Source organism: Manihot esculenta, chromosome 1, assembly GCF_001659605.2.
Source record: "Manihot esculenta cultivar AM560-2 chromosome 1, M.esculenta_v8, whole genome shotgun sequence".
Lineage (NCBI taxonomy): Eukaryota > Viridiplantae > Streptophyta > Magnoliopsida > Malpighiales > Euphorbiaceae > Manihot > Manihot esculenta.
In genome coordinates this window covers 5,390,588-5,401,935 of record NC_035161.2, presented here as the reverse complement: position 1 = coordinate 5,401,935, position 11,348 = coordinate 5,390,588, and the positions used below count along the sequence as shown (strand labels likewise).

Genomic DNA, 11,348 nt, shown 5'->3' with positions numbered 1-11,348 from the left:
TTTTAAAAATATATATTTGCTTTTCCTTACATTATATATTAAATTAAAAATAATATTATTTTCAACTGCATCTATAATTATATATAATTATATATATAAAATAAAAAAAATATCAGTTTTCTCCGACAGTTATTTCATTACTAACCACTCGAAACATATGATATAAAGTCTTATTATGATATAAATTTTCCAGGCAAGAAGAAAGTCTACCATTTATAATAATACTAAAACTAAGCTAAGCTAGCAAAGAGAAAAACCCAAAGGATTCTAAAGGAGAAAAAAGAAAAAGCAAACAGTGACCAAACACTGTCTTTTTTTTCCCTTCTTGATCTGTTCCATACTATTCCTAATAAAGGGTATCAGTTTCCTTACTGTAGTAAACCTAATACCTACATATTAACCACCTAGCTTTCTCAAAAGAACCAGTTTTTGCCCTAAACAAGAAGAAGGAGAAGAACCACACTGCACTTTGCAGTCTGCATCAGGCTTCTGTTTCATATAAAACAGAAAAAAAGAGAAGATGGGTAGAGGAAGAGTTGAGCTAAAGAGGATAGAGAACAAGATAAATCGACAAGTTACATTTGCTAAGAGAAGAAATGGGTTGCTTAAGAAAGCTTATGAGCTTTCTGTTCTTTGTGATGCTGAGGTTGCTCTTATTGTTTTCTCTAATCGTGGCAAGCTCTATGAGTTCTGCAGCACCTCTAGGTACGTCCCATCTTATCCATTATATATATATATATATTGGAAAATTTGTGTAGCTTTGTTTTTTTTTATCCCTCTGTTTGATGTCTTTGAGACTTGATGTTGCTTTGATTTGTGGGTTCATTTTGGATTTTTTTTTTAGATTGCTCTACTGTCTGTTTTTATTTGATCTCTCAGCTATTTTAACTTTTTTTTTTTGGATTCTTTCCTCTTTAGAATTGTTTAAGGGTCTCTGATGGAGGATAATTTATTGCCAAAGTGGTGATTTTGGTGTCTATTTCCTGGAGATCTGAGTAATAATTAAGAAGAAATTAACCCCTTGTTCATATATACTTTACTAAGAAAAAAGAAAAAAAAACAAATCATTGATTTCTTCTGTTTTCCAATATCAAGAGATCGTCTAAATAAATTGCTAAAAGTGTTATCATCGTTGAGATGAGTATGTAAAATTTTGTTGTGTAAGTGATGAGTTTCTTTTCTGAAGTTTATTATTCATAGCAAGATTAAGAATCTTCTTCTTCTTAACAAAAATACATGAGTTCCTCTAGCTGGTGATTTTGTGGATGAAGGTTCCAACAAGAGGAAGAAGAAGAAGAAGAAGAAGAGAGCATGAAATTCATGGCATTTTCTTTTCATGATGTCATTAAAACTTGGTTGTTATTGTATTTAAGTATTAATCCTCCAATTTCCTCACAGTGATATTTTTCTTCTCTGAAAACCCAATACTGAAAGAAGATTTCCACCTTATAAAATTTCAAAAAACATAAAAAGAAGAAGCTTACATTTCACTGAGGAAAATTTAGTGAAATGTTCATGTAAACAAACTAGTTTTCTTCCTCTTCTTCTTCTTCTTCTTCTTCCAAGCTTCAGTGCTTTAGTAGCTGTTAGCTAGAGTGTGGCCTCCTTCTCCCTATGAAAGCTTTGTGAGCTTTAAAGGCAGCTTTATCAGCCACTTCAATACCCTGTTTATAAGCTGAATAGCTGATACACAAGCAAACATCACTACTGCAGTTGCCTTTGAGGTTTCTTTGTACCGTGTCTTCCTCCAAGTATTTCTCATTTAGCATGTTTTATTCTAGATGGGTGTACTGGGGTGGTTTTGAAAGATTATAATTAGAAAATCTCTCAACTAAACCTCTGGCATATAACAGTTTTAAGTGTTGTTAACAAAATTTGTGCACATCTATTGATAAAATATCTTAAAATATTTGGTAAGAAAAAAATTAAAATAAAATTAGAGAAAGGATAATAAAAAAGTTAATAAAAAGATTTAGAACTAAAAAAATGTAAAAGAAGTACAAATTATCAAATGACTAATTGATGTATTTAATATTTTCAAGTTTTTTCACTTAATATATTTTTAAGGTTTTAAAGATATATTGATTTGGGTTTAGTCTGACGTTACTTTATTTTTTTTTTACTTTTAAATTAATTAATTAAAATTTATGATTATTAAAAAAATAATTAATTCCTTCTAACACTTTTTTTTTTTTATGGATGTCAAAACCACTAAAAATAAATTTCTGCTTAGAACAAAATTTATAATAATAGAAAATAAGGTGGATTCCACATAAACGGATAAGTAAATTAATTCTATTGAATGAAAATATATAAAAAAATAAATAAAATAAAATAAAATGGAAAGGTTTTAAATGTAAGAAGTTAAAATAAATAAAAATAATTCAAAAAAATAAACAATTAAATATAAGAGAAAAAATTAAGATGAGAAATATTCGGTCAAATGAATAATTTTAGTTTCAGTTTTATTGGTTGATCATAAATATAAAAATAATTTAAAATTAATTATTGATAAATAGTTATAAATATCGAAAACGCCTCGGAGATACAATCCTTCCTAAGATTTTGAACTAGCTAAGAGACGCTCGTTTGACTAGCTCTAGATCTTTGACAATCATACAACATTAAGATTTAGAAGGATTTGATTCTAACTAATAAACGCGAGATACTCGATTCATTTAAGTTGCATTATATTATTTCTTAGGAGGATCTTACGCAACCTAATTCATCACTTGTTTCAGATTAAACTAAATAATTACGGATTTAATCTATTTGAATAACAATGTATTATTCTAATAACTGTGCAATGGTCCTTATTGCAATAATTAATAGAATAATAATAAACACTAGTTACAAAAATAATATAAATATCAAGAATAATTAAAGAAATAATAAAATCACATAAATCTCACAACCAATTGAACTAAAACCTCAATCATCCTTGAACTGAAAGAAGAAACTTAGCCACACATATTCATGGTTGAAACACCATAATGAAAAGAGTGTTTTTGGCCTCCTAAACTAATTAAGAATGAGAGCTGAGAGATGAGATACATCAGAATATCATCTTTTTTATAGTTTTAAGAGTCCTAACCTAACCTAAATACAAGTAGTTAAAATCAAAATTGAGTACATCTTGGCAGATGAGAGTTATATGTTTGTTTCTTGAATTTGAAACTGAACTCTGTTCATTAAGTATGTTATGTCCATAACATATTCCATAGCACAGTTCATTGAAAAATTAGAGTTTAAATATGACTCTGCTTCTTATCTTTCTATGAATTTGATTGTGTTCATGTTTGATTTCAGAATGTAGAGTTCAAATTGAATTTTTCTCTTGTTATTCTTCAATTCTTGTTTGATGATAGATAATAAAATTTAAACGAATCATCTTGTTTTAAACAAAATCAAACTCAATATTTAAGTGTTTTAGAATATTAAAACTATATAAATATGTATATTATCAATTTTTCCACACTTAGATCAAACTTGTCCTCAAATATGTATTCATTAATCAGAAAAGACTCACAAAAGTTATCCATAATCAATGTCTCACAAAATTAACTTAATTTACTTTAAGCAACTAGCATGTCATAGTAAAATCTTATCAATATATACAAATCATAAAAGAAATACCAACACAATTTTTAAAGCTGAAATGCAACAAATTCATTTTTAATATGTGACCATGCAATTAAGTTCAATCAAATTCTTAAGTTAGTGCATAAAAAAACACATGCCCAACCAATCAAAAAAATCTCTTAAAGTTTAATTTTCACAAAGGAACACATGAATTCAGTTTTTATTTATTTATTTATTTTATTATTATTATTTTTATTTTTTTATAGTTTTGTTTCGAGATTTTTTTTTGGCTCTTATGTGGCAGAACCACCCAAACCAATCGATAATGGTAAATCATATCATTAATGGTATATTTTGAACTATTGACGGCTCTTATGGGGTATAATTCTTCCAATCACAAGCTTTTTCCATCCACAATAAGCATCTCTTGCTTAAGGGGAACAAATGTCGTACCATTTAAACTAGTCAATGTTGGTAAAATAACTGAAAACTTAGTTCCCTGAATAGTATTGAGACTCATTGCAGTAGGTTAAAGTATAATTTCAAAAATACACTATTGGTATTTTATCAAGCAATATCAATTGACTTAAATATAAGTTTGCAAATTTCAACTCATAAAGAAAAAATGCTACAATCTCCTAATGATTTGTATAAAAAGATACTAGAAGACTATTTATGCTAGCTACCTAATATAATTTAATTTAACATTGAAAGTCTTCTTCTTTTTGTTTTAGCATTTTCTTCGGAAATAAAAAAATTAATTGAAATGAACAAAATAGAAAATAATTAAAACTAAAAACAAATGAACGTCATGTATATAGACGTTTTTCCCCCTCACTTGGATCACAATGTCCTCAATGTGATAAAAAAAATACAAGACAACTAAAACAGGTATATGTTCAACTTTTCTCCCACACTTAGATCACAATCAAAAGCAAGAAGAGAGTTTAGAATATGACCCAGTGTACAGAAAGATGTCATGGCCTCCTACTGCCGCGGTTGGTGTTGAGAACGAATTGTGGCCTGAATGTCGCTGACTTTGTTTACTATGCGTGCTAGATGAGTAGCAACGCGCTCCAAGATATTTTCAAAGCGGCTCTCCATCTGATCAATTCTGGTATTGAGAGCTTGAAAAATTTACTGGGCATCAAATGGAGAATTAGACATAGATGGGGCAAGGACAATAGGAGCCGTGTATAATAGATCCATATCATCAAGACTCATTAAATCTAAGGGCGACATGTTACAAGCTTTATGCAAATTATTATTAGTTAAGTCAATCAATCTTTCGTGTAAAGCAATGTGGGTGACTATATGTCCTAGAATTAAGGGTCTATGACGATTAACAGCAGTGCGTATCTGTGAGGCAATAAAACAATCCAGATTGACCCTTTTACTCTCAACCATGCACTATAGAAAAAATAATTCAGTCTTAGATAGGATCCCAGGAGAACCCTTCCTTCCTAAAAAAATATGCAAGCAGACGGTACAAATAGACCAGTGCAGATGATGAATGTAAATATGAATCACTAGATTTTTTAGGATTAAAAGATGCTGGTGGTTGGTGTGTGAGTAGTTCATGCATTACCTCTGGGTTAAAGTCATTGCATATGTCAGTGTATGCATACAAATAAGCTTCTAAGTGTGTAGATTCATTATCAATTAACCCAAGTATTATATTAAACTGAGTGAGTGAATATGCAAATCGTTGATTCATTAATCTAAATTTGACAACCCTAACAGTATTCGGTGTGCAATCAGTCAATGAATCAATAGAGAATATGGAATAAAATTTTCAAATAAATTTTTAGTAGATAGGACAGTTAATGCTAAAGAAAATTTCCCAATCAATATTTGCAATTAGCACATTCACATTTAAATATAATTTTTGTACAGTAGGATCACGTAAGATTTTACCTTGCACAATAGAAAGAGTTGTAATTACAACATACCTTGCTTTTTCTTTTGCATTTATAAAGTGAAGATTACAGTTTAACTGTGATGAAGCCGGAGATAGGTGATGCCTGCCCCTCCCAAGGCATGACCATGTACCAACAACAGAGACGTTTACCACGGCGAGATTATTTGCTAGAGATGCAAGAGAATGATCTTTCATAGAAGTAGAGGTGGAGTGAAGCAAACCAGCAGAGAGGTGCTCGCTGTCGATGGTGGCTGATGATGATGAACTGATGGGAGTGGAGACAACCGCGGTGGTGGCTTGAGAAGGCTGTCAGCAATGGTAGTGTTGTCGGGCTGCGCGGCTAGGTGGCTTGTCATCGGTGGATGGTGCGACCATGGCGGTGGAGAGGAAGCGACGCGATTTGGTGAGACTTCGACAACGGTGTTAGCAGCCACAGGTGTTGGTGGTTCAGGACGTGACGGGTTACGACTATTGAAGGTTCGAGCTCGCCGACCATCAGTGGTGGAGGAGGATATGCGTTTGGAAGTCATGAGAGTGTGTTGCGGGGCTACTATAAGAGAGAGAAGAAAGTTTTAGAGTTAGGAAGAGTAAAAAGTGAAAAATAAAGAGTAAAAAAGAAACATATATTATCTCCTACACCAAAACACACCGTTTTGGGTATGGAAAAAAATGCAGACCTGTAAAAACTAAAGATCACTATTGGAGAAGAAGATTGAAAATTAAAATTAAATAAACCAGATAAAACATAAATAAACTAGATAAAACATAAATAAAAATCAAAACAGCGGGACAGTCTTATTACCCATTGTGGGTTGGTTATGGGTATAACCAAAAACACAAACATACCCCTATAGAATTATTTATATATATTTTTTATTATATTTTTTTAACAAAAGAGATAAAATCTAACTAGAGAATGACCGGAATAGTTCTAGTTTATAGTTGTAGTTAAACTTTATTTGAATATCATGGTTATCAAGTGATCCCTTAGTTGATTCCACTTTTAACCCTTTAGAAAATGGCTTGAGAAATACTTATTGAAATAATAATTTCAAACTGTATGAAATGCGATTCTCATTTATGAATGGAGGTGGTTAACCGAGTAGTAATTTATATTCCACTTTTATTCCCTGCACAATAGAAGGTGAAAATTTAGTATGAATATTAATTTATTCTTTAATAGAAACCATATAGTATGATGGTTTGTTTGCCTTTAATTTATATACCACTTCTTTTAAATAATTAAATTTTTTTTTTATATTCATTGAACTAGATTTTTCAAAATTCTCACAATATTTAGTATTTAATTTATTTTCATATTCCAATTTAAGCACTTGCTGAACTAGAGATTTATTGTCATCCATTTTATACACACTAGAAACGTTATTAGCTAGGGTGTTTCGCATTATCATAAACATTAAATTCAATGACTTCTCCATCAAACTCCATGGGAAAGAGTTCCATCATAAACATTTATTTTTGTTCTAACAGTAGATAAAAAGGATCTCTTCAATAAAATATCAAAAGAATTTGAGAATTTATTATCTTTCATATGAACCATATAAAACTTAGTAAAGAATATAAAATTATCTACTTGTACTAAAATATTCTCTAACCGTCCATTAAAATAAAAATAATAGAGTGGTCAGCCAATTGAATCATTACACCATTTCTTTTAATGAATCAATATTTTTTTTCACCTCTCGGTATATTTTTTTAGTTGAAATTATTTTTTTGTTAATTAATATAAAATTTTAAAAAATATATTTTCTCGAAATAAAGGGTTCAATATGGATTTGTATTTGATTATTTACAGCATGGCAAAGACAATTGACAAGTACCAGAGATGCAGTTATGCACCAGTAGAATCCAATCAATCTATGCATGATACACAGGTAATTTTCTCTTTTTGTTTTATTTATTTATTCAAAAATAATATTTTTCATTTTTTATTCATGAATATATTAATTAATTATTTAAGCAGAAATGTCTATTAATATAGATTTCTTAGGCATATAAAAGGGTTTTAATTGCTTGGAAATTAATTAATGAATTTTCCACTAAAATTTCTGAAACAGAGTTGCTATCAGGAATATTTGAAACTGAAAGCAAAAGTAGAGATGCTGCAGCGTTCACAGAGGTAATATTTCTTATATTCCATGAATAAATTAAATATTAATATAATGAATGAATTATTATTAAATTTTTAAGCTTTTTTAAAACATTTACTGGTTTTAAGACCACTCAATTATATTATTTTTATATTTTGTAAAAGAAAAGTTTAACTGCCTTAAATATCAACTCTGATTTTTCAATTTTAAAATATTATTTACGTTTTAAAAAATCTATTACTTAGCATTTTCGTTAATTTTAGTTATTAAATATTTTATTATTTAGTCCTATACTTTTATAAAAACTAATTGATTGATCTTTCAGATTTTAAAAGGTTTACTGATTAGTCGCTATGTATTAGAGATATTTTAAACTTTTTATAATATTTAAAGAGTAAAATTAATGTAGAAATTAATTAGTAAAATTTTTAAAATATCAGAGAAATGTGTTTTTTAAGCTAATAAATTTTTCTATATTATAGAAATTAAATAATAAATTTTTTTAATTTTCATTATACAAATTATTAATTTTTAATATTCATACTATTTATTTTCTTTTATTAAAATTAAAACTAGTTAACTGAGTATTTATCATAAAATATAAAAATATTTTAATTGAGTATTTTAAAAATAAAAAAACAAAAAAATAAATTTTTTTATATTATAGAATTGGTAGAGTTGATGAGTTGGGGATTCTTAATTATAGGAATCTTCTTGGTGAGGAATTGGGAGATTTGAACACAAAAGAGCTTAAGCAGCTTGAACACCAGCTTGACTCCTCATTGAAGCAAATCAGGTCAACAAAGGTATCAATTACACTTTTGTCTTTATGTTCTTTACTCTTTCAAAAACATACTCATAATTTTTGTAAAATAATTTACTTTTTTAATAAAATAATTTTTTATTAGTTAATTTTTAAAACGTTTAAATGTTAAAAATATGAAATAATTTCTGTTAAAAATTTTTTTTCATTAACAAATTAAAGATTTGAATAAATATTATGCATGCAGACCCAATTTATGGTTGATCAACTTTCTGAACTTCAAAGGAAGGTGTGTACACAATTCCTCATTTAATTCTATTTTTCTGCTATACCAAATTACCAAACTAAGTTTTATTCATTTACAGGAAGAATTGTTATTGGAGACCAACCATGCTTTAAGGAAGAAGGTAGGTGACTTTCATATGGGATTCCCAAACAAAAACCCATGAAATTTTGTATAATTTTCTGATAGATCCTGTTACTCATAACATTTTTTGACTTTATGAGTTGAAAATACCTCATGTTTTTGTAAATTTGGGTCAGGTTTGACTCGCTTCAAAAACTAGGTTATGAGTCAGATACTTTAGTCTTTCAGGTGTTTGATATTTGACCTCTTACATTATGAGCCAGAGACTAAGTTTTGTAGATAATCAGAATTTTACTTTGTTCTGCCTTATGGGCAGCTGGAGGAAACTGATGCAGCTCTTCAATCATCATGGGCAACTAGGGAACAAAATGTTCATTACAACCACCACCCAGCTGCTCAACCAGGAGATTTTGTCAATCCTTTACAATGCAATAGAAATTTTCGAATTGGGTAATTTATATATCTCAAATTTATGATTCAAGATGCCTACATTTAGGTTCTTTTCCTTGATTAATTTTTCTTTTCTTTTCTTGTATTCTTAGTTTCAATGCAGGGGAAACAGGTCAAGTGACTGTTGCAGCAACCACAGAACAAAATTTTAACGGATTCATACCTGGGTGGATGCTTTAATGTCATGAAAATTTCACAGAAATTCCAAGTAAAGTTCTATAGAATCATATGATATGCTCATATTGGCTTCTTGGGCAACTGTAGATACTGTTTTGAAGTAATTAAACTGCTTGTAATAAACAAACTCTCACTGTTGTAATCATTTTGTGAACCAAGTTTGCACTTAATATTTGTTATTTTGAAGTTGCTTTAAGCATCTGCCTGTGAGTTTATTTATGCTTGCTCATGGATTTCCCAACAGTTGTCTTTTATGTACAAGTTTTTCAATTATTGAACAGTTTAAGCTGTGAAACATACAGACAGTGAATATCCCGCTGTAATTATAGAGATTAAGTTTTATGTCCGTAAGAGGATATATGGTCATCCGGTGGACAACAAGCCAGATGGAGGAGGCTGGGATGGTGCCAACAGATGGGGTCATCATAGGAAGGTGGTGTTGACTGACTCCAATTTCAGCTGATGATGAGGTTCAGTGGGCAGCAGCTAACTTGGAAAAAGATTTCTTTATTTAATACATTGATTACTTTATTTGATGGAGAAGGAGCAATCTTATCTGGAGACAAGATTGGAGGTTGCATTGAATATGAGATAACTGTCAACTGCAACTCTGAAAACCTTATCTTCAACCAAGCTTCATCACAAAACTAGGCTGATGGGGTCCCACTCCTCCTTTTTACCTGCACCGTAACTTCTTTCATGTCTTTTGGTCATTTTCTCGAACACCTTTCTTGCGTCTTCTACATATTAAAGGATTTTAAATTATTATTTTAAGTCAATTTACTATAAAATTTACCAATTAATTTTTTTTATTTTAAAAAATATATTAAAATATTTTAACATTTTAAAAAATTTATTAATTAATTTTTTATTAATTTTAACTGTTAAAAAATAAAAATAGGAAGGATTGTCACGATGAAATTGCACTTCAATCACTTCTTACTTTTCCATGCCCTTATTTTTATTGTCACGTGTTGCTGGAAATGTTTTTATGCTTTTATCAAAAATTATAAATTTTTTGAATATTGTGAATTTTTGTTTGCTACTTTAATAAGATGGCCAAAACTACTTTTCAGAAAGCAGAAATATATATATATAATTTTTTGATATTATAAAAAAAATAGTTTGAAAAATTATTTTATTTTTGATATTATTTAAAATTTATCAATTTTGTCGAGTCTTGTATAATTAAATTAAATTTTATTTTTTATTTTCATTTTCTTTGAACTTAAAAAGTAACAGAATAATACTGTAGAAAAAAACTAACACCCACCAATATTATTAATATTTTTTCTTTTATTTTTTTTAAATTAACAATAGAACAAAATCCACGTATAAAAAAATGAGTTATCTAAACATTAATATAAGGATAATTTATAATATAATCTTTAAATATTATTATTATTTATAAATTAATCTAACTTTTACTTTCATTTATAATTTAATTATGAGATATTTATAATTTAGTCTCTAAATATTATCATTATTAACAAGTCAGTCCCTATATTTTTTAAAATATTTTAAAACGTTTTTAGTTTTTTCCTCCGTCAATGAAACAGTACTTCCGTTTATTTCTGCCGTTAAAAATATAGCAAAATACCAAATTATCTCTACCTTCTCCTCCTTCTTCTTCTCTTTTATTTTTTTTTCTTTTTCTTATTTAAGAAGGAGGAGAAAGATTCGAAGAGGAGTAGGGACTATTTGGTTCTTTTTCTTCGAAGAGAGGAGGGACTATTTCATTGACGGAGAGAAATGTTTTTATTTTTTTTTAAGAAGAGAATGGACTATTTCGTTGACGGAAAGAAATATAAGAACGTTTTAATAGATCTGATAAAAGATAAGACTGTTTTAATAGATCTGAAAAAAATAAGAATATTTTAATAAATTTCTGAAAATATAGAGACTGACTTGTTAATAATGACAATATTCAGAGACTATATAAGAAATTTTATTTGAGGAAAAAAATTAGATTTTAAA

General features: G+C 28.7%; 1 protein-coding gene across 1 annotated transcript; it reads left to right on the top strand.

The window, feature by feature from the left end:
- Positions 1-400: 400 nt before the first annotated feature.
- LOC110622866 (MADS-box protein CMB1) lies at positions 401-9,563 on the top strand. The gene is made up of 9 exons (XM_043955263.1): positions 401-705; positions 4,108-4,110; positions 7,320-7,398; positions 7,582-7,643; positions 8,321-8,420; positions 8,625-8,666; positions 8,743-8,784; positions 9,061-9,194; positions 9,287-9,563. Exons 1-9 carry the CDS (start codon positions 521-523, stop codon positions 9,372-9,374), a joined length of 735 nt encoding a protein of 244 aa, XP_043811198.1. The 5' UTR covers positions 401-520; the 3' UTR covers positions 9,375-9,563.
- The last annotated feature ends 1,785 nt before the right edge of the window (positions 9,564-11,348 follow it).